The 24,760-nt window shown below is 43.2% G+C and overlaps 1 protein-coding gene across 1 annotated transcript in view; it reads right to left on the bottom strand.

Annotated features, from left to right (window-relative positions):
• The window catches only part of LOC139408909 (sarcosine dehydrogenase), a 124,975-nt gene extending 102,231 nt beyond the window's left edge, over positions 1 to 22,744 (bottom strand). Inside the window, exons 1-7 of the mRNA XM_071153359.1 lie at positions 22,339 to 22,744; positions 18,874 to 19,028; positions 13,866 to 14,043; positions 13,011 to 13,189; positions 8,851 to 9,030; positions 3,287 to 3,410; positions 2,847 to 2,947 (exon numbers count right to left, since the gene is read on the bottom strand). Coding sequence (XP_071009460.1) covers positions 2,847 to 2,947; positions 3,287 to 3,410; positions 8,851 to 9,030; positions 13,011 to 13,189; positions 13,866 to 14,043; positions 18,874 to 19,023 — 912 coding nt within the window. The 5' untranslated portion in view covers positions 19,024 to 19,028; positions 22,339 to 22,744. The remainder of the gene's footprint in view (positions 1 to 2,846; positions 2,948 to 3,286; positions 3,411 to 8,850; positions 9,031 to 13,010; positions 13,190 to 13,865; positions 14,044 to 18,873; positions 19,029 to 22,338) is intronic.
• Positions 22,745 to 24,760: the final 2,016 nt, after the last annotated feature.

Here is a 24,760-nt window from a genome sequence, read left to right as displayed (position 1 = left end):
TTGCCACTGCGGTGGATGGTTGGTTGCCTGTTTGGTAAACTTGCCACTGCGGTGGATGGTTGGTTGCCTGTTTGGTAAACTTGCCACTGCGGTGGATGGTTGGTTGCCTGTTTGGTAAACTTGCCACTGCGGTGGATGGTTGGTTGCCTGTTTGGTAAACTTGCCACTGCGGTGGATGGTTGGTTGCCTGTTTGGTAAACTTGCCACTGCGGTGGATGGTTGGTTGTCTGTTTGGTAAACTTGCCACTGCGGTGGATGGTTGGTTGTCTGTTTGGTAAACTTGCCACTGCGGTGGATGGTTGGTTGCCTGTTTGGTAAACTTGCCACTGCGGTGGATGGTTGGTTGTGTGCTGCGTTGGAGAGAGTAACATTGGTTAGTATTCAGGCCCCTGCCCAGGCTGGAAACTCTTGCTCTACTCGCTGTTGGGACATCAGTCTGAGTTGAATACAATCTGCTGTGTACCTCAGTGGGATATTTGGGTAGGGTGCTACCCTTGCTACCCGGAGCTATAGCCTTTCTTTTTTCCCCCCTGTTAGGCTTAGCGACGTGTTTCACTTTGGAATACGTTGGGCATCGTTATTTTGTTTATTTTTGTGTGGTGTCTGGACTGAGCAGTTGTCTCGGGGGCACATCCGTGGCTTGGGGGAATCTGCCAGTGTGCTGGGTGTTTCTCCCCCCCCCCATATAGATCTCATCTCTCTTCTGTGGTGCCCAGTGTGATTGTCATTTCTCTTGTTGTGGTCCGGTTTGGTGTGCTCAGCAGAGAGGAAGAGCATGAATTTACTTCTGACTATGGTGTCTAATGTAGACGAGTTCATTCGCTTTCCATCAGAGGAACTGTTCGATTTTTGTACTAAAGAACAGCTGTTGAAGATCGTTTAACACTACAAGATTGAAATGTGTGATAAAAATAAAATTAAAATAAAAAAACATTGATGTTTAAATCAGTTATGTTGATGTTGCCAAAATGTAATGAGAAGGACCCTGAGATGTTATTTTTGTTGGAGCTTGTTGCTGACGCGTTCTCTTGTTCCTGAATGTCTACGGGAGTGACCATTGTTTGGTTTTGTCCTGTTCCTGAATGTCTACGTGACTGACCATTGTTTGGTTTTGTCCTGTTCCTGAATGTCTATGTGACTGACCATTGTTTGGTTTTGTCCTGTTCCTGAATGTCTACGTGACTGACCATTGTTTGGTTTTGTCCTGTTCCTGAATGTCTACGTGACTGACCATTGTTTGGTTTTGTCCTGTTCCTGAATATCTACGTGACTGACCATTGTTTGGTATTGTTCTGTACTGTCGCTCCTGTCTGTTCCCATTTTCTTATTTCCTCTTAAAGGTTGCTTCCAATGCACAACGGTTGCTGAGGTCTGGGGAGGACGAGGTTGGCTGGGGCAAGTGAAAGTGTGAACACGTAGCCCCTCATCAATTTGGGACGCAGAGGCGGGTCAATTTGTTTGTGGGGGGGAAGAGACCCTCCCACTCTGTCTGCCGTATTCTCTCTTTGCTCTTGTTTTCGGCGGGCAGAGCTGGGAGGGTCGTCAGCGACATGGGACACACCTGGGCCCGGGTGTATCCCAGGATAAATGCACCACTTCCCCATTCATTTTTCTGTCCGTTTCTTTGCTTTGGCACCTTTCAACACCCCTCATTATCACATTTATGCACACAACTACTCACACTACTGATTACACACACCATTGTTAATTGTATTTAGTTGACTTCGAGGACAACAAAATATTTATTAACTGATCTCCACGTTGTCTCCCTTTTTGTTACGGACTATGAGCCGGTTTCGTGACAAATAGTCCCTGCAAAACACCAGTCTCAATGTCAACAGTAAGAATAAGAAATGTAAGATTTTGTTCTTAACTGACTTGCCTAGTAAAATAAAGGTAAAAAATAAAAACCTGTGAAAAAGCAACTCCAGCATGCTGGCCTTCTAGGCAGAGTTCCTCTGTCCAGTGTCTGTGTTCTTTTGCCCATCTTAATATTTTATTTTTATTGGCCAGTCTGAGATATGGCTTTTTCTTTGCAACTCTGCCTAGAAGGCCAGCATCCTGGAGTCACCTCTTCACTGTTGAGACCTGTGTTTTGCAGGTACTATTTAATGAAGCTGCCAGTTGAGAAATTGTGAGGCATCGGTTTCTCAAACTAGACACTAATGTACTGTGGGTACACATACCCCAGTTTGAGAATACTGGCTCTAGACTGAAGGGAAGTAGTAAGACAGGGGCCTGCAGTGTCACAGTGCCCCCTGCTGGGGAGACCTGGTGGTGGTGAGAGAGGAAAGGACTGGTTCACACTATATGGCCAAGCTGCAAAGTCAAAATTGGCTATATCGTAAAACAAATGTATGAAAAATTAAAGACAAATTTATTTTTGTTAAGGTTAGGCATAAGGTTAGCAGTGTGGTTGGGGTTATGGTTAGGTTGAACATTTTAAGAAGATAAATTGTAGAACCTCCAGCTTTGCAGCTTGGCCCGATAGTGACAACAGAGAGCCGACTGGAGCCTCAGCTGGCCCTCTAGTCAGCAGTACGACATGCATGAGCAAGCTGGATAATATTGCAGATCAAAGTTCCCGTCAAATAGCATGTGTCACCTGGACTTACCCTCTGGCAGAGCATATGTTTGTGGTGATAAATCAGTTTCCCAAGTTGGGATCAATAAATGAATACTGACAGGCTCTTCCTTTTCCTTGGATGCCCTCGATCCCTATGTCTGCATGGTGCTGTGTGTGTGTGTGTGTGTGTGTGTGTGTGTGTGTGTGTGTGTGTGTGTGTGTGTGTGTGTGTTTCTGTGTGTGTGCGGCACGAGTGCAACATGAGTGCCTACGGACGTACCTGGATGCCCTCGATCCTCTCGGTCACGACGTAGGCATGGTGCATGGCGACGAGTGGCACCTTGACTCCAGCCATCTCACCCAGCTTAGCGGCCCACACTCCTGACGGGGCAAAGAGAGACCGTGCGTGCTTAAGCTCCACGTTGCAGTCCGACTGTGCAGAATCCCTGACCTACAAAATCACCTTGCAACCCTAAATAACCACTCATCAATGAGCCGTCCAAATCAACTTTACTTCTTGTTAAGGGCTTTTTGCAATGGTTCAGTCATCTTGAATAGCGTCCAGATGCTTAAATAGGAGGCCAGAACATAGGCCTACTGGTAAAATGCACAAGAGGGGTACTTTGTGGGTTCTCCAGACAGAGCAAAATGTAATTTGGGGTACAGTAACCATAAAAAAAAAAAATAGTTGGGAATCACTGTGATAGACGACTGACTAACCTGCACAGTTTACGACCACGGGGGTCTGGATGGTTCCGTGGAAGGTCTCCACAGCCTTGACCCTCTTCACTCCCATGTCGTCTGTGCTCACCTGGATCCCCGTCACTGGACAGTTCTCTATCACCTGACAGAAGAGCGAGCCAATCAGAGATGAGGTGAAAGACAACCCCATGTACTGTATACCCATACGTATCTATAGTTATCGGCAGGAGTTTTTTCTGACTGTGTGACTTGACCAGAAACGATCCTAATTCATACCAGACCCGGAGTCAGGTTAAAGTGACTAAGAGGGCAGTTGAAAACGGTGAGGGGGCACAAACCACGCCATACCACAATAAACAAAGTTCATTGAGTGCTTTTGAAGTGACAGGTAGGCGTGGAATCTGTAGCCTAATGCATCTCCGCTGCGCTGTGTCAGCATAAAATAGGGTCCTTCTAGCAGTTGCAAGGATAAAAGATTAATCAGGAGGCAGGCAGGTAGAGGTGCAAATGAGTGTTGGATTTATTTTCACAGCGCTGGTGTTTCAAAGATGACGGTGATAATGACAAATATATACACCGAACAAAAATATAAAATGCAACACGTAAAGTGGTGGTCCCCCCCCCAAAAAAAACATTTCTCTCACATTTGTTAGTGAGCATTTCTCCTTTGCCATGATAATCCATCCACCTGACAGGTGTGGCATGTCAAAAAGCAGATTAAACAACATGATCATTACAGGTGCACCTTGTGCCGGGGACAATAAAAGGCCACTCTAAAATGTGCAGTTATGTCACACAACACAATGCCACAGATGTCTCCAGTTTTGAGGGAGAGTGCAATTGGCATGCTGACTGGCATGACTGAATGCAGGAATGTCCACAAGAGCCGTTGCCAGATAATTACATGTTCATTTCACTACCATAGGCTGCCTCAAAGGCGTTTTAGAGAAGTTGGCAGTACATCTTACCGGCCTCACAACCACCGACCGACCATCTGTAACCACAACAGCCCAGGACCTCCACATCCGGCTTCTTCACCTGTGGGATGGTCTAAGACCAGATCCCCGGAGAGCTGATGAAACTGTGGGTTTGCACAATTGAAGAATATCTGAATAAACAAATCAGAAAACGTCTCAGGGAAGCTCGTCTGCATGCTTGTTGTCCTCACCAGGGTCTTGACCCGACTACAGTTCGGCGTCGTAACTGCTCGCCTTCGAAGGCCACTGGCACGCTGTGTGCAAGTGTGCTCTTCAGGGATGAGTTCCGGTTTCAACTGTACCTAGCAGATGGCAGACAGCGTGTACGGTGTCGTGTGAGCTGACGGTTGGCCGGCATCAACGTTGTGAACAGAGTGCCCCGTGGTGGTGGGGTTAGGGAATTGGCAGGCATAAGCTACGGACAGCGAACACAACTGCATTGAATGCACAGAGATACCGTGATGAGACCCTGAGGCCCATTGTCGTGCAAGTAATCCGCCGCCATAACCTCATCATCCCCCACTCACCAGACTTGTCACCCATTAAGCATGTTTGGGATGCTCTGGATCGCCGTGTACGACAGCGTTTTTCAAGCTCCCGCCAATATCCAGCAACTTCGCACAGCCACTGAAGACGAATGGAACAACATTCCACAGGCCACAATCAACAGCCTGATCAACTCTATGCGGAGGAGGAAAATGGTGGTCACACCAGATACTGACTGGTTCTGATCCACACCCCCACCTTATATATATATATATATATACACACACACACACACACACACACATCTGTATTCCCAGTCATATGAAATCCATAGATTAAGGCCCAATGAATTTATTTCAATTGACTGATTTCCATATGAGCTGCAACTGCGTTTATATTTTTGATCAGTGTATATTTCACGGGGCATTGATAAAAAAAAAATTGACACAATGAAACAAATTGGCAGGGGTCGGTGCCCAATAGTGGAGAGAGAGACGTGCCTATAGCGTGTCTTCACCACATACCCCTCCCCTTATTCTGGTCTCGACATTATTAACGATGCTCGAGACATGTTCTTCACTCATAAGCAGCAACCTCAAAACATTGTCAGGACGTAGCAGTGGTCATTTTCCCTTTAACTGAAATCATTACAGCTCAGTATTTCTACCCAGCACCGTTAAAGGCACACTATACAAACTAACAGACATGTATCAGCAGGGCAGAATGTCACATTCCAACCGAGCAATGGGTACATTATACATATTGACCAACATGGTATGTCCATATGTTGGTAGCGCAAATAAAGGAACACCATAGCAGATTAACACTTTGCCCAGGCCCTAAACACTGTCCACTAACCTTTTGGCAATGTTAGGGCCCAAACCTCCCCGTATGGGCCTTTGTCGAAGCAGGTAAGGGAGCATTCTCTAACCGAACGATGCACAGTGGACACTGGGGTTGTCTCCTGACGCCCCCCAGCAGTGACAAGTTCCACACCCAGGGACATTTGCGGTGGAGTCATTTTCTCTCCAAGCATTGGGAAAGGGACACGGCACACCTCTCCAGGCACCGAAGAGAGCTCAGTCATAATCAATTCAGTGTCAATCAATGTTGAGTTGAAAACCTTACACATCCCATCATAGGTCAGACACTCCTGCAGAGCACCGCCCATAGGAACAGCAGAGGAGCAGAAAGGAGACCGTTCGACCCCGCCCTTAAAAAAATCTAAATCAAATATTACAAGCAGAGGAGTATCACGTTACTCATTTAGCCTACCAGATGAGATGAGAAGCATTTTGTCCCGCTTTTATGGAAACCCAAAGGAATCATGCATAACCACCCCAGTGGCTTTCCATAGCCCCCCTACACACACCATGGCGTGCTCTGTCCATTGTGCTGACAGCGCAGTGGAGATTTTTGTTTTTTTATGCCAACCTGTCACTCAAAAATCATTTGAACTTTTTTTGCCATTTTTATATAGGGATAAAAAATATATATAGTTTAGGGGTGCAAAAGTTTGAACTGAAGGGGCTAATCCCCTTTTAGTCCCCTGGTGGAGCCAGGTACGATCCATTATGCTATAACCAATGTTCCCTCTAATATTTCTAAGCACGGAGCCAATTTCAGGTCTGCTGAGCGCAAACTTGAACCTTGTGAAATTTCTGTGCATCTTCAGGCATGCGTGAAGACATTAACCAGTTTATCAGACAAAGAGGTGACTGAACATTTTGTTGTGTTGTTTGATGCAAGAAACCACAATTCATTATTATTTCCATACCATTATTACAGAGGCTCAGACAAATGATGCTCCCCTCTGCCTCCTGGCTACTTAGCTTATTCAAGCCGGTCTCAAAATAAAACACTGCCCCTTTAAGATACCTTTTATTGCATTTACCAGACTAGCTTTTCAGAGATGGCTAGAAATCTACACGTTTTGTGTCTTGTAGGAAGCAATCACTCCCACATTGCTGACTACAAATTAGCAATAACTGGGCTACTAAATCATTAACTAGCAAAGAATGTAAACACATGAGCACACGTGGCTACATGCTGCTCTCGCTTTGATCTGAAAACAAATGCATAATAATCATGATGCTCATGCTGTAAAACAGTCCAGTTTAAAGTGAATGGCACAAATCCATATATGGCAATGGTCTATTTGCTTATAGGCCTACTGCAACTCTGATTGGTTATGGCGCACCGGTCTGTGTAATGCTTGTCAATACAATAGAATCATACACCGATACGCTCTGCCTACAACAAAATCTCTTGCATAGTTCGTTTTGTTTTGGTATGTTGCATTGAAAGTGGCAAAATATTGCATTGATTCAATCACAATTCCCACAGTAAAAGGGAAAAGTTGATAGTGTTACCTAAACGGGGAAAACTCGAGAAAGTTGAGTTAAGTTAAATCTCGTGCTTCTCTGCGTGGGCTGATTTTTCACTCTGCATGGCAGTCTCTGGGGAGCTACAGCCACCGCTTAGAGGGAACATTGGTTATAACATACAATCACATAATAGTTACATGGTAAAACCATAATAGCATAGAGGTGAATTCTTCAGGAGCTTTTTGTGCCATTGAGGGTACCGGACTATAAACCGCTACTTTATTCCCACGCTTTGAACCTCGCGGTTTATACAATGACGCGGCTAATTTATGGATTTTTCCCGCTTTCACAAGATTCATGCCGCCAAAAAACTGAGCACCGTCACATAATGTGACGTAAATCAAGCGCGCTCAAACTTCCCATCATTCTGATTACGGTAGTCATTTTGTCACCCTCATCATGGCAAAGACACGGAGAAATGCATATGATGCAGCTTTCAAGTTGAAGGCGATCGATCTGGCTGTTGGAAAAGGAAATAGAGCTGCTGCACGGGAGCTTGGCCTTAATGAGTCGATGATAAGACGTTGGAAACAGCAGCGTGAGGAACTGACTCAGTGCAAAAAGACAACAAAAGCTTTCAGAGGGAAGAAAAGCAGATGGCCCAAAGTATTTGCAGCCACTCGACATCAGTGTAAATCGTGCATTAAAGGTGGCGCTCCTTGTTCAGTGGGAGGCTTGGATGACAAGTGGGGAGAAATCCTTCACTAAAACGGGCCGCATGCGAAGAGCAACTTATGGTCAAGTCTGCCAGTGGGTCCTGACAGCGTGGAGCATTGTCAAAAAATCCACTATCATCAACGGGTTTCGAAAGGCTGGACTGCTGCGTGTTGAAGGGGCAGCATGAGCTCAGCGGGGTATTTGCCTCCGGATGAAAGTGACGAGAGCGACAATGAAAACGATCCAACATCGGATGAAGCAATTCTGAGGCTATTCAACTCCGACACCGAAGGAGATGACTTCAGTGGTTTCAGTGCACAGGTGGAGGAAGATAGTGACCAAGTTCATTTGTTTCAATGTACCGGTAGGCACCTGCGGCTTATTTATGTACAAAATACATATTTTTTAATAATTCAGTGGGTGCGGTTTATATTCAGGTGCGCTTAATAGTCCAGCAATTACGGTAGGTGTTACAGGAGCAATTCCAACAGTAGTGAAAACGGAGTATAAAGTGCCATAGTTTGGTATCTATCGCTGGCCACCTAAAGGCTTTACTGTCTAATATTCATTAGTATCACTAATAGCAGAAAAGAGAATATGGAACAGTAGGCTGGACCCTGCACGAGTTGATGCTCAGGCTTCACCGACCTCCCTACACTACACAGATAAACTGGACAGAAGCTCTGCCCCCTGAGCCGTCTAGAAAAAAAACATACCTTAAGGAACTGCAGATTTATAGCCCACTCAATGTCTTTTACTGACCATTAAAAGGTGCAACTGTACACCAGTGTCAAGATAATGTTTCCATCTTTAATAGTACACAAGTGGGAAGAGAATAATTAAGCAAATAACTGTCAATACTCAAGCCATGTAACGCTTAAGTAACTTGGCATATTTGTGTGAGTGCGTGTCACGCTGGTCTCCCATGGGAGAAACCAACGTCTTAAACCGTTAGCCCAATAGGAGATTCCCCTCTTGGGCCGAGGGTGACACTGATTCTGAAGTCTCAGGCCAGGCTTACTTATCACAAGACCATGAGCCTGTGTATGCATGCATGCATGAGTGTTATTTTTACCGTGGCACCACGGGCAGTGGCTGCCCTGGACAGGGTGGTGCAGGTGCCAGCGGGGTCCATGGTGCCATCCTTGGGGACGTACAGCGTGCCATAGAGGTCATCTACGTTCATCAGTGGGTACAGGTCTTTGGTCTCAGCGGGGGACAGGACGTGGGACTCAATACCGTACACCTTCCCCAACTGGAGAGAAAAACAATAAATGACATCATCCTCGTGAGACAGCACCACACTTCCATTTTGCATGGAACATCTATTAAATACAGGTTATTCTCACTGTGGGCAATTCCACTCAAAAGGTCTGTTATTAACATGTTTTAACCACTCTCTTAAAAATGCTAGACAATCAGATACTCAGCAAGTCTGATTTCAACATTACTGAAACAGGACCCAGATGGTAAATATAAAGATCCAGTCCACTTAAAAAACAGGAGATCCCTTACACTTCCGTGTTGTGATGCCAAAAATGTAGCAAAATGCATAGAAAAAAGGAAAAAAAGGTATTGTCGGATATTATTCATCCTAAAACAGACAATACTTCTTACATGGACGATACATTGGAGATAATATTAGACAAGTACTGGAAACAATAGAACAATATGAAAAATCTGGGGAAACAGGCCTGGTATTCATAGCTGACTTTGAAAAGGCTTTTGATAAAGTATGACTGAAATGTATATATAAATGCCTGGACTATTTTAATTTTGGAGAATCTCTTATACAATGGGTTGAAGTTATGTATAGTAACCTCAGGAGTAAAACAGTAAATAATGGCTACTTCTCAGAAAGCATTAAACTGTCGAGGAGTAAAGCAAGGTTGTCCACTATTGGCATATCTATTCATTATGGTCATCAAAATGTTAGCTATTAAAATCAGATCCAACAATAATAATCAGGGGCCTAGAAATGCAGGGCTTAAAAACAAAAAGCTGTCATTTTGTTATAATTGAGGAGAGAGATCTTACTGGCTCAACCCCCAAACCTTATATGGACTTCCTGCCTCAATGAGGCAAGACTGACTCATTATTCCAGGGAGTGTTTGGGGACAAAGGGGCAGAGGAGGTGAGAGAAACGAGAGCTATGAAGAGTGAGAGCAAAATCTGTGTGATTTCTCGTTGTGACCTGGACTGTTGGACTACGCCCCCCCTTGTGTTCCATACAAAGAGACCGGTGAGGTGATTGGTGAATTCCCCCTTCTTTCCCCGTGTACCAAAATCCCTAAAAACATCCCCTTTGCCTTCTATTTGGGCTACTGGTGCCTGTTGTTGTTGAACTTGTTTGACGTGGAAACCTCACACTCTTGAGCTTGCTACAACGTTGTGGGTCTTTTTTTATACACAACTGCTAACTTCAAGGATTAGGGCATTTGGGATGTCATCGGCCTCCCCTTGCTTGAAGAAAAATCTGCTATGTCATGAGAATACCTGGACCACCTATTGAGCTATGCCTTAAGTAAATCAGGTGACGAAGGAGACTGGAGTAGGACTAACTTTGCAATCATTTTTTTGTTTGGCATACAAGTGAAAAGTCTCAGCATAATTCTGTTACCATGGAATTTCCCTAGTTCAAAGACTGAAATGTTGACGCAGCAATATTACATTTCATAAATCCTCTATTTGCTAACTTGTCACCCCCTGCCCCATATGGGAGTTGTGTGATTTGATTTCTAGATTATTTGTGCAATAATCAAAATGGTCAAGTGCTCCAAAGAAAGACCTAGTTAAGCTGCAGCTGGCCCAGAACAGAGCGGCACGTCTTGCTCTTCGTTATAATCAGCGGGCTGATATAAATACTATGCATGCCAGTCTCTCTTGGCTAAGAGTTGAGGAAAGACTGACTGGGTGCGTCATTGCTTGTTTTTATAAGAAACATTAACAAAAGTGTTGGAAATTCTAAACTGTTCGCATAGTCAACTTACAGACACACACTTTACCCCACCAGACATTCCACCAAGGGTTTTTCACAGTCCCCAGGTCCAGAACAAATTCAAGGACACCTACAGTATTTTACAGGGCCATGAGTACAAGTGAACAGCAAACCTGGTTTCAAAAAACAAATAAAGCAACCTCTTCCCCATGTGACCTACTCGTTGTCTGTATGTGCCGATATGTGTAACTGATAGATACAATTTGCGTACATTTAAAAACATTGTGTAAAGCCTTTTGTCGAATGTCTTTTTCACTATATACAGTGCCTTGCGAAAGTATTCGGCCCCCTTGAACTTTGCGACCTTTTGCCACATTTCAGGCTTCAAACATAAAGATATAAAACTGTATTTTTTTGTGAAGAATCAACAACAAGTGGGACACAATCATGAAGTGGAACGACATTTATTGGATATTTCAAACTTTTTTAACAAATCAAAAACTGAAAAATTGGGCGTGCAAAATTATTCAGCCCCTTTACTTTCAGTGCAGCAAACTCTCTCCAGAAGTTCAGTGAGGATCTCTGAATGATTCAATGTTGACCTAAATGACTAATGATGATAAATACAATCCACCTGTGTGTAATCAAGTCTCCGTATAAATGCACCTGCACTGTGATAGTCTCAGAGGTCCGTTAAAAGCGCAGAGAGCATCATGAAGAACAAGGAACACACCAGGCAGGTCCGAGATACTGTTGTGAAGAAGTTTAAAGCCGGATTTGGATACCAAAAGATTTCCCAAGCTTTAAACATCCCAAGGAGCACTGTGCAAGCGATAATATTGAAATGGAAGGAGTATCAGACCACTGCAAATCTACCAAGACCTGGCCGTCCCTCTAAACTTTCAGTTCATACAAGGAGAAGACTGATCAGAGATGCAGCCAAGAGGCCCATGATCACTCTGGATGAACTGCAGAGATCTACAGCTGAGGTGGGAGACTCTGTCCATAGGACAACAATCAGTCGTATATTGCACAAATCTGGCCTTTATGGAAGAGTGGCAAGAAGAAAGCCATTTCTTAAAGATATCCATAAAAAGTGTTGTTTAAAGTTTGCCACAAGCCACCTGGGAGACACACCAAACATGTGGAAGAAGGTGCTCTGGTCAGATGAAACCAAAATTGAACTTTTTGGCAACAATGCAAAACGTTATGTTTGGCGTAAAAGCAACACAGCTGAACACACCATCCCCACTGTCAAACATGGTGGTGGCAGCATCATGGTTTGGGCCTGATTTTCTTCAGCAGGGACAGGGAAGATGGTTAAAATTGATGGGAAGATGGATGGAGCCAAATACAGGACCATTCAGGAAGAAAACCTGATGGAGTCTGCAAAAGACCTGAGACTGGGACGGAGATTTGTCTTCCAACAAGACAATGATCTAAAACATAAAGCAAAATCTACAATGGAATGGTTCAAAAATAAACATATCCAGAATGGCCAAGTCAAAGTCCAGACCTGAATCCAATCGAGAATCTGTGGAAAGAACTGAAAACTGCTGTTCACAAATGCTCTCCATCCAACCTCACTGAGCTCGAACTGTTTTGCAAGGAGGAATGGGAAAAAATGTCAGTCTCTCGATGTGTAAAACTGATAGAGACATACCCCAAGCGACTTACAGCTGTAATCGCAGCAAAAGGTGGCGCTACAAAGTATTAACTTAAGGGGGCTGAATAATTTTGCACGCCCAATTTTTCAGTTTTTGATTTGTTAAAAAAGTTTGAAATATCCAATAAATGTCGTTCCACTTCATGATTGTGTCCCACTTGTTGTTGATTTTTCACAAAAAAATACAGTTTTATATCTTTATGTTTGAAGCCTGAAATGTGGCAAAAGGTTGCAAAGTTCAAGGGGGCCGAATACTTTCGCAAGGCACTGTATGTCGAACCCCAGTAAGACTAGCTGTCGCCATTGGCGTCGGCTAAAGGGGAGCCTAATCAAATCAAACTGGGCATTTCATCTCACACCCACACTACAAGTTACCTCTCCAGCGAATTCAGTAAATAGACCAGAGGTAGGTGACTCAGTCTAGTCTGGCACATAGGTACAGTACCCAGCCTCTACCCCAACAAGTTATACAAGTTCACTCAGTTGAGTCGTCTAGTCTTGAGCAGCAGGGCCCAGTCTACAATACGTACCGACGTGAGGAGTTTGTACTCTGCTTGTTAGAGAGGGACACCTCTACCCCAACCAGTCTAACCTAAGACCCCAGTGTAGTCTGGTCCTGTATTGAGCGTACCGACATGAGGCGTTTGTACTCGTCCAGCCTCTGCTTGTTGGACGCGATGAAGAGGCCTCCGTTCTGGATCCAGCCAGTCTCTAGACCGGTCTCCTGCTCCAGGTCATGGCTGATCACCTGTCTGGTGTGGGCTAGCAGCTCCACCTCCACATCACTGGGCCTCAGCTGCCACAGCAGACCTGGGACAGAGATAGGGACGATTAGTGAGGGAGCAGGAGAGCGAAAAAGAACCCAAAAGGGAGAGAAAGATAGACGAAGACAAAGAGAGAGGGGGGGGGGGACTAATATGTAAGTAAATGTGTTTCCCGGCCAATTAGACTCCCCTTTAACAATCCCAGAGGTTATATTTTTCTCCTTTAAAACCTGTTAAACTGCGTGGTTGTTTTGGACCCAGTCTCGGGTCCGCAGCGCGTCAATATCAGTGGCATTTAACACGAAAGCTACAGAACTTATCTTTTTGGAAATTGAGCTCAAATTTTCAGCTGGCAAATGTCATAAGAATGCCTCTGTCACCACCACCCAGAGGCTATAAATCATGCTCTATGGTTATTTTCATAGAGTATGCGATTTAGGTCAAGTAACCAAAAGTGAAAAAAAATCTGTAAGCATGGTAAGGGTACACCCTAAAAGTGGTCAGTGGTCATTATGCATTTATTTTTCTATCGGCATTTAATGTGACATTACCTTGAATGCATCCTCCATATTACCCTTTGGGTCCCCAGGATCAGGATTTAAAAAAACACTGATATACATTACGGATCCATTTACAAAAACAACCCTACACATGAATGAATCCATAGTAGCAAAAGCCACAGCCCGGATAGGCTTCTGGGTGGTTAGGTGGGTACGACCTACCTGCTGTGTGCCAGGTGGTTCCGGCAGTCAGTCGGTCTCTCTCCAGCAGCACCACGTTGGTCATGCCCATCTTGGCTAGGTGGTAGACTGTCTGGCATCCCAGGCTTCCCCCTCCGATTACCACAGCCTCTGCTGACTTGGGAAGGGGCTTGGTAGGCCCACTGCCACCCTCCTCCACCTACCATGAGAATTGTTTAAATAGTATATATATATATATATATATATTTTTTTTAAAGGTACACATAGTAAAACTACATTTCTTATTAGATTTTTTCTTTATGAAAAGTTTATATATATATTTTTTTACAAGCAACAGATTGTTATTTGGCACTTGTGTAGACCTTACAGTGAAATGCTTACTGAAAAATAAGTGTTAAGTAAAAAATAAATAACTAATTAAAGAGCAGCAGTAAAATAACAGTGAGGCTATATACAGGGGGGTACCGGTACAGAGTCAATGTGCGGGGGCACCGGTTTGTTGAGGTAATATGTACATGTAGGTAGAGGTAAAGTGACTACGCATAGATAATAACAGAGTAGCATGAGCATAGGGGGGGGGGGGGGGGGGGGGGGGCAATGAAAATAGTCTGGGTAGCCATTTGATTAGATGTTCAGGACTCGAATGCTTGGGGCAGAAGCTGTAAACACATACGTTCAAGACATTACCATTGTGGTCCTCATTTAACTTATGTATTTATTTAACCAGGCTAGTCAATTAAGAACAAATACTTATTTACAATGACGGCCTTGCAACGTACATAAATAAAACGGTATACACTGAGTATAGAAAACCTTAAGAACACCTGCTCTTTCCCATGACAGACTGACAAAGTGAATACAAGGTAAATACAAGTTAATGCTATAATCCCTTATAGATGTCTCTTGTTAAATCCACCTCAATCAGTGTAGATGATGGGGGGGGGGGGACTAGACGTCGGCCGATTATGATTTTTCAACGCCGATACCGATACCGATTATTGGATGGCCTAAAAAGTTTTTTAATGTATTTATTTGTAATAATGACAATTACAACAATACCGAATGAACACTTATGAAATAAATAATGAAACATGTTCAATTTGGTTTAAATAATGCAAAAAAAAAGTGTTGGAGAAGAAGGTAAAAGTGCAATATGTGCCATGTAAAAAAAGCTCAAGTTTAAGTTCCTTGCTCAGAACATGAGAACATATGAAAGCTGGTGGTTCCTTTTAACATAAGTCTTCAATATTCCCAAGTAAGACATTTTAGGTTGTAGTTATTATAGGAATTATAGGACTATTTCCCTCTATACCATTTGTATTTCATATACCTTTGACTTTTGGATGTTCTTATAGGCACTTTAGTATTGCCAGTGTAACAGTATAGCTTCCGTCCCTCTCCTCACTCCTACCTGGGCTCGAACCAGGAACACATCGACAACAGCCACCCTCGAAGCAGCGTTACCCATCGCTCCACAAAAGCCGCGGCCCTTGCAGAGCAAGGGGAACAACTACTTTAAGGTCTCAGAGCGAGTGACGTCACCGATTGAAACGCTATTAGCGCGCACCCCGCTAACTAGCTAGCCATTTCACATCGGTTACACTAGCCTAATCTCGAGAGTTGATAGGCTTGAAGTCATAAACAGCTCAATGCTTGAAGCACAGTGAAGAGCTCCTGGCAAATGCACAAAAGTGCTGTTTGAATGAATGTTTACGAGCCTGCTGCTGCCTACCACCACTCAGTCAGACTGCTCTATCAAATCATAGATTTAATTATAACATAATAACACACAGAAATACGAGCCTTAGGTCATTAATATGGTCAAATCCAGAAACTATAATTTCAAAAACAAAATGTTTATTCTTTCAGTGAAATACAGTATTTATGCTGCAGTAGTTTGTGTCGGGGTCTAGGGTCAGTTTGTTATATCTGAGTACTTCTCCTGTCCTATTCGGTGTCCTGTGTGAATTTAAGTGTGCTCTCTCTAATTCTCTCTTTCTCTCCTTTCTCTCTCTCGGAGGACCTGAGCCCTAGGACCATGCCTCAGGACTACCTGACATGATGACTCCTTGCTGTCCCCAGTCCACCTGGCCGTGCTGCTGCTCCAGTTTCAACTGTTCTGCCTTATTATTTGACCATGCTGGTCATTTATGAACATTTGAACATCTTGGCCATGTTCTGTTATAATCTCCACCCGGCACAGCCAGAAGAGGACTGGCCACCCCACATAGCCTGGTTCCTCTCTAGGTTTCTTCCTAGGTTTTGGCCTTTCTAGGGAGTTTTTCCTAGCCACCGTGCTTCTACACCTGCATTGCTTGCTGTTTGGGGTTTTAGGCTGGGTTTCTGTACAGCACTTTGAATTATCAGCTGATGTACGAAGGACTATATAAATAAATTTGATTTGAAATACGGAACCGTTCTGTATTTTATCTAACAGGTGGTATCCATACGTCTAAATAGTCATGTTACATTGCACAACCTTCAATGTTATGTCATAATTACGTAAAATTATGGCAAATTAGTTTGTAACGAGCCAGGCGGCCCAAACTGTTGCATATACCCTGACTCTGCGCGCAATGAACTCAAGAGATGTGACAATTTCCCTAGTTTAATATTGCCTGCTAACCTGAATTTCTTTTAACTAAATATGCAGGTTTAAAAATATATACTTCTGTGTATTGATTTTAAGAAAGGCATTGATGTTTATGGTTAGGTACATTCATGCAACGATTGAGCTTTTTTCGCAAATGCGCTTTTGTTAGATCATCCCTCGTTTGGCGAAGTTGTCTGTCTTTGTTAAGAACAAATAGTCTTCATAGTTTGCAACGAGCCAGGCGGCCCAAACTGCTGCATATACCCTGACTCTGTTGCACAGAACACAAGAGAAGTGAGACAATTTCCCTAGTTAAAAGAAATTCATGTTAGCAGGCAATATTAACTAAATATGCACGTTTAATAATATATACTTGTGTATTGATTTTAAGAAAGGTGTTGATGCTTATGGTTAGGTACACATTGGTGCAACGAGTGATTTTTTTTCTCACAAAAGCACTTAAATCACCCGTTTGGCAAAGTAGGCTATGATTCAATTATAAATTAACAGGCACCGCATCGATTATATGCAACACAAGACAAGCTAGATAAACTAGTAATATCATCAACCATGTGTTGATCTAGTGATTATGTTAAGATAGGTTTAATGCTAGCTAGCACCTTACCTTGGCTCCTTGCTGCACTCGCATAACAGAGTCAGCCTGCCACGCAGTCTCCTCGTGGAGTGCAATGTAATCGGCCATGATCGGTGTCCAATAATGCCGATTGTTATGAAAACTTGTAATCGGCCCTAATTAATTGCCATTCCGATTAATCTGTCAACCTCTAGAGGATACAAGTTTCAGAAGGATTTTTAAGCCTTGAGACTATCGAGACAGGGACTGTGTATGTGTGCGCCATTCAATGGGCAAGACAAAATATTTAAGTGCCTTTGAATAAGGTACGGTAGTAGGTGCACCTGTTTGTGAAGAACTGCAATGCTATTAGTTTGGCTGCTCAGTCTAACTTAGTGGTCACTCAAAAATCATAGTGCTGCTATTCCAAACCAATCAGAGCGCTTGGAAATGTGCATCTGGACACTGCACCGCCCACTCAGGTCAGAGTGTTATCATCATCTGAAAAGAGTACGGTTTCTGAGGATTTTTTTTGTCGACAGTAACACGAATGTCAATGTTGTGCGAACATCGAAATAACCACAACAAGTAAGATCCCAAGTTATTACAAGATCCATCGTAAATACCTGAAGTGTGTGTGTGCCTAATTTGTGGTGGTGAGGAAGAAAGGTAATAAAAACATCCCGTAGAGCAGCGTTTCCCAAACTTGGACCTGGGGACCCAAAAGGGGCGCACGTTTTGGTTTTTGCCATATCACTACACAGCTGATTCAACTAATCAACTCATCATGAAGCTTTGATTATTTTAAATCAGCTGTGTAGTGCTAGAAAGTGTACACCTTGGGGTCAGCTGTGTAGTGCACCAAGAAGTGTACGCCTTGGGGTCCCGAGGACCGAGTTTGGGAAACGCTGCTGTAGAGGGTCTGAATCCGCACTAAGTACTGGACATAGCAGGTGAGGGCTCAGAAGCCAACCGCTCAGACGAGCTCCTGCTAGCCGTTCTTTCACCGTGTGTATCAAGAATGGTCCACCACCCAAAGGACATCCAGCCTTGACACAACTGTAGGAAGCATCGGAGTCAACATGGGTCAGCATCCCTGTGGGACGCTTTCGACACCTTGTAGAGTCCATGCACCGACAAATTTTATTTTGTATTTTTTTATTTCACCTTTATTTATCCAGGTAGGCTAGTTGAGAACAAGTTCTCATTTACAACTGCGACCTGGCCAAGATAAAGCATAGCAGTGTGAACAGACAACAGAGTTACACATGGAGTAAACAATTAACAAGTCAATAACACAGTAGATAAAAAAAAAAAAGAGAGTCTATATACATTGTGTGCAAAAGGCATGAGGAGGTAGGCGAATAATTACAATTTTGCAGATTAACACTGGAGTGATAAATGATCAGATGGTCATGTACAGGTAGAGATATTGGTGTGCAAAAGGGCAGAAAAGTTAATAAATATAAACAGTATGGGGATGAGGTAGGTAAATTGGGTGGGCTATTTACCAATAGACTATGTACAGCTGCAGTGATCGGTTAGCTGCTCAGATAGCAGATGTTTGAAGTTGGTGAGGGAGATAAAAGTCTCCAACTTCAGCGATTTTTGCAATTCGTTCCAGTCACAGGCAGCAGAGAACTGGAACGAAAGGCGGCCAAATGAGGTGTTGGCTTTAGGGATGATCAGTTGAGGCTGTTCTGAGGGTAAAACGGGGGGCAATTCCTAATGTTCCTAATTCCTAATGTTTGGTCTACTCAGTGTAAATGCACTACTTTTGACCAGGGCCGATAGGGACTAAGGATTAGGGTACCATTTTCGGACATAACCATAGAAGATGACACAAAAACCATCACACAGACCTTGAGTACGTTCTCGTAGGGGACGCTCTTCTCCGTGGTGGGCTCTGAACTGGAGCTGTAGCGACGGGAGGTGGTGGCAGAGCGGCACAGCGGGGAGAGGGCCGGACGGCAGCTAGCCACCTTCCGCACTGCTGTCCCCAGGAAGGCCATGGCCCCTGCACACAGAGACACATATCGGTCTGATTCTGGCCTGGCTACACAGCTACCAGGGCTATGCCTCCTGCAAACAGTCAAATATAGTCAAAAATCACATCCCTTTAAGGTGTCAAACTTATCCCATGGAGGGGCCTAGTGTCTGCAGGTTTTAGTTTTTTCCCCTTTCAATTAAACCCTAGACAACCAGGTGTGGGGAGTTCCTTACTAATTAGTGACTTTAATTCAAATCAAGTACAAGGGAAAAGCAAAAAACCCGCAGACACTCGGCCCTCCGCGGAATGAGTGTGACGCCTGTGCTTTAGGGGGTCGTTCTAGGCTATGGAAAACAAATAGGGAGATGAACAGGACCCACACACTCTATTGCAGGAACGGTGGAGCAACAGTGTGCGCGCACGAGTCCTAGTCATCCGTGCAAGACAATACAGATGTCTGAGCCAACCTGAGCCGGAACCTGCTCCTGAACCTTGTGCCATGACAACCATCACGCGAGTCTCGATGTGAGGCACAGCATGTAAAACAAACGCCACGGGGCCAAAGCCATTTCACCGATTCTCTTTGTGCTGCATGGCATTGACTACCCATATCTGGGAAGAAAAAGTGTTATTCTTTATCCCAAGTGTCACCATATTCACTATGTAGTGTAATACTTTTGACAAGGGTTCCATACGGCTCTGGTCAAAAGTAGTGCACGATGTAGGGAATAGGATGCCGTTTTTTAAAGCATCCTCAATACTCAATGTCAACAAACCTTATAGCCATAGACCAATCTCTTATGTCAGACTTACAGCTAGTGAAAGGGTGATACCTAGTCAGTTGTAGAACGGAAATGTGTCTTCCGCATTTACCCCAACCTCTCTGAATCAGAGAGGTAAGGGGTGCTTCCTCAATATTCAGAGACATCTTTGTCTGGTTACATGAGACTGAGACCAAAACCACCATTGACTGACAGACAGGAAATGGCGGGGGGGGGGCTTAACGATTGCCATATCTTTTATTACCCAACCAAGTTACACATCCACCAAACTCTGAAAATCGAGACTTTGGCCAAAAAAAACATTACTGGAAGCCAAGAGACTATATATTTATTTAGAAATTAAGGCATATGTACATTTCCATCCTAAAAATGTGGAATAATTAAACGCTTTGATTTATGGTCAAACAGATGGAAAAGGGGTCTTGGAAAAAGTCAAAAAAAGGGTATTGCACAATAATGTTGAAGTAAAGACCCCTGCAAACAAAAACATTTATATTTAGTTTTGCCTTCTGTAAATTTAAGAAATATTGTCTAGTGTCTTCTCATTCTGTTACAAAAAAAAACACATGGAAAATATTTTAAAGCTAATACCAATTACACTAATCATAAAACGCAACATGCAACAATTTCAAAGAGTTTACTGAGTTACAGCTCATAAAAGGAAATCAGTCAATTGAAATGAATTCATTGGGCCCTAATCTATGGATTCCACGTGACTGGGAATATAGATATGCATCTGTTGGTCACATATACCTTAAAAGAAAGATAAGGGCGTGGATCAGAAAACCATTCAGTATCTGGTGTGACCACCATTTGCCTCATGCAGTGAGACATCTCCTTCACATAGTTGATCAGGCTGTTGATTGTGGTCTGTTGTCCCATTCCTCTTCGATGGCTGTGCGAAGTTTCTGGATTTTGGCATGAAGTGGAACACACCGTCGTCCACGTCGACCAAGAGCATCCCAAACATACTCAATGGGTGACAGGTCTGGTGAGTATGCAGGCCATGGAAGAACTAGGACATTTTCAGGGAATTGTGTACAGATCCTTCCAACATGGGGCTGTGCATTAGCATGCTGAAACATAAAGCGATGGCAGCAGATGACTGGCACGACAATAGGCCTCAGGGTCTCATCACGGTATCTCTGTGCATTCAAATTGCCATTGATAAAATGCAATTGTGTTTGTTGTCCGTAGTTTATGCCTGCCCATACCATAACCCCACCCCCTCTGGGCACTCTGTTCACAACGTTGACATCAGCAAACCGCTTGCCAACACGATGCCCGATACAGTTGAAACCGGGATTCAGCTGTGAAGAGCACACTTCTCCAGCATGCCAGTGGCTATCGAAGGTGAACATTTGCCCAATGAAGTTGGCTACGACACCGAACTGTTGTCAGGTCAAGACCCTGGTGAGGACGAAAAGCACGCAGATGAGTTTCCCTGAGACAGTTTCTTCATAAATTCTTTATTTTGTGCAAACCCACAGTTTCATCAGCTCTCCGGGTAGCTAGTCTCAGACCATCCCACAGGTGAAGAAGCCAGATGTGGCGGTCCTGGGCTGGCGTGTATACACATTGTCTGCAGTTGTGAGGTCGGTTGGACGTACTACCAACTTCTCTAAAATGACGTTGGAGGCGGCTTATGGTAGAGAAATGAACATTAAATTATCTGGCAACAGCTCTGGTGGACATTCCTGCAGTCAGCATGCCAATGGCAAGCTCCCGCAAAACTTGAGACATCTGTGGCGTTGTATGACAAAACTACACATTTTAGAGTGGCCTTTTATTGTCCCCAGCACAAGGTGCTGCAATGATCATGCTTTGCAATGTAACAGTAGTGACATCACAGCCATCATACATATAAAGGTGAAATAAATACATAACGTTTTTCTTCTTTCTCCTTAATGTTGTTGTTTTTTTTACTGTAAAGTGTGTTATGTTTTAAAATTCACTTTAAATCATGTTTGATTTAAACAGAGGGCAGCTACCAATACTTGACCTGGGCTCTAATGGGAGAACCTGTAGCACTGCATCGTGCATCCACAGAAACAACATTCACTTTAGTCTAAATGGAATAGCCTAGTGAAAATGTTCCACTTGAGTTTGATGTGTTATTAGCCACTTAGGCCTTCGCAAATAAACAGTAAATATTTTTACCAATGTTGACTGAATTTGTTAGCCTGAAATCTGATACCGGTTTTCCTTATACTCCGTGTCATGCCAATTAAGCATTCGACAACATTTGTTTATACAAATCTCCGCTATTGAAAGCCAAGTGCTAGTCTAAAATAAATGGGAGAATATGTCTAGATGCGTTTTACACTGGAGACCAAGCTCACAAATTGTCTAGTTTGGTTGATATGACAATTGACCAGTCAAATCGAAGAGGACATAGGCATTTCAACTTCATAGTTTTAGCCGGTGGTAATTTGTGGAAAAGACAGAGGCTGGAAAGCGGTTTTAACCAATCTGCATCCAGGATTAGACCCACCCGTTGTGTAATATAAAGTTAGTTAACTGTGTTGTGTGCTCCCCTACACGCAAACACTTACTTTGCTCCTATACGCTTCTGTTCTTGATTAAAGTTGACCCCCAAAAATGCAATAACAGGGGAAAAGCATACAGCGCGGAGACCGTTTATATGAAGCTCACTCGAAAATGGCCGTGTGGTGTCTGAGCCCGAGCTCAACGTGTGGTTATCGCTGGCAGCAGCAGTTTGATCATCCCTAACCTAAAACGAAGCAGGCGTAAAATAAACGCCTGGAACTAGCTACACTAGGTACTGACGATGAGGAGAAGAAAAAACTTTCGAGGAGATCGTCTTCTGCACTGTTCAACCAATCCAGTAAATTTGGAGGAGGGGTTCAAATTGAGTGTCGCCTTGTTATAACAAAGATTTTTTAGAACTAACCCAAGATAGACCACTTGCCTGTCGTTTCCAATGGGAGCAAATTAATCATAGTGACCGGAAGAAAGAGGAAGTTGGCAGAGCCAAGCACGAGCTAGCGAGATCCTATTGGAGCGTTCTATCATATATTTGCAGCTCGGTGAGCCTCTAGCATGAGTGGAGTGAGTTTGGAACCCGTGTATGAGTCTTTGAAGTACTTTTCACATACAAACTTTATATGTCCGAACTCAAAATCATAATATTGTTTACATGGTCACATCTGGTAGCCTGCTTTCAGATGTGACCATGTAAACAAGATTATTAGGGATATCGTTCTTGCAAAGCATCTAAACGTTTTAATCGAACTATTATATTAATCAGACTATCTACAATAATCACATTATTTTGTGTATGTAACCATACTCAATTGGGCGTTAGCTCAAAAACCCAACATTAGCATAAATTTCGTCAACAACAAGTTCAACATTACAAATATTTTATTTTCGACTGATTTTGAAAAGGGATTGAAAGCGATTCCACAGTCTGCTGGGTGAAGCGTTATATGCTCGTCATTCATTGCAATGGGATTCCTGTCTCGTTTCTCTAATATCTCAGTAGAGTCTAGTTCATCACAGACAACTTCAGGAGGAGAATATTGGGTAATCAGCACTGAAACATTCGATGACAAGAAGTAAGGATGAAGATACAATGTTGTCCGCTGAGAGCACCAACTGCTGAAACACTTTTGCATTATTTCAACCAGCTTTTTCATTCATATTTGCCTTTTATCGCCTATCTTGAAATATGTAGTTGTCACTTAAATACACTTAACATTTTGTACACCTTATTTGACCATCTAAGTAATCGTCTAAAAATAAAGGTTGATTGTTAGAGTCAGGATAATTTGTGGCTCCTGGGGTGTATTCATTACAGAAACCGTTTATTGTTTATGAACCAAACGGAAGCAAACAGAGCAAGACGAGTTTCTTTTGGACAAATTCAGGTAGGTCCCTCCCCGTTTCCCCACCAGAATTGGCCAAATGAATACACCCCTGGAGGGATGCATCGTGCATGTGATCTCTATCCCCCTAGTGTCATGTAGCCTAAGATTAGAGTGTTAGGCCAGTAACTGAAATGTTGCTGGTTTTAATACCTGGCCTACAAGGTGAAAATCTGTTGATGCTCTTAACCATAATTTGCTCCAGTGGCGCTGTACTAATATGGCTGACCCTGTAAAACAGCACATTTCACTGCATGTGACCATAAAACATATATATATTTATATATATATTTTTAATTAAAACAAATTTTGCTAGCCAGAGCAGAGCAGTGTGTGTGTGGTTGATGAGAGATGGGGTTAACCCTGCACATGGCATGAGAAGCCCCCAGCAGGGGCCACAGCTGTTTCTTCTCCCCTCCTCTTCTCAGAGCCTGGACCAAATCATACAGAGTCCGGACCAAACCATCAGCCACTCTCATAACATGACTGAATAATCATAACAAAATGGCTGAATATGCTAAGACCTAGGGACGTAGTTGAAGCATAGAACTAATGGAAATATTGTATTACCTGTATTGTATAGGCTATAGTGTATTGTCTATTGTATTGCCTGTCTTGTGTACTTGTGTAGGCTATAGTGTATTGTTTATTGTGTTACCTGTTTTGTGTAGGCTATCATGTATTGTGCATTGTATTACCTGTTTTGTATTGGCTATAGTATAGTGTATTGTATTACCTGTTTTGTGTAGGCTATAGTGTACTGTGCATCGTATTACCTGTAATGTGTAGGCTATAGTGCATTGTATTACCTGTATTGTGTAGGCTAAAGGTGTGGGCTATAGTGTATTGTATTACCTGTATTGTATAGGGTATAGTGTATTGTGCATTGTATTACCTGCTTTGTGTAGACTATAGTGTATTGTGCATTGTATTACCTCTATTGTGTAGGCTAAAGGTGTAGGCTATAGTGTATTGTATTTAGTACACCAGTATTGTGAATACGGGAGATTATTGGGAGATGTTTACACAAGGTGTGTACCCTCCAGAGTTGTGGATATCAAATAGAAATAAATCAAATGCAATGTTA

This window comes from Oncorhynchus clarkii, chromosome 5, assembly GCF_045791955.1.
Source record: "Oncorhynchus clarkii lewisi isolate Uvic-CL-2024 chromosome 5, UVic_Ocla_1.0, whole genome shotgun sequence".
NCBI lineage: Eukaryota > Metazoa > Chordata > Actinopteri > Salmoniformes > Salmonidae > Oncorhynchus > Oncorhynchus clarkii.
This window is presented reverse-complemented; position numbering and strand designations above follow the sequence as displayed.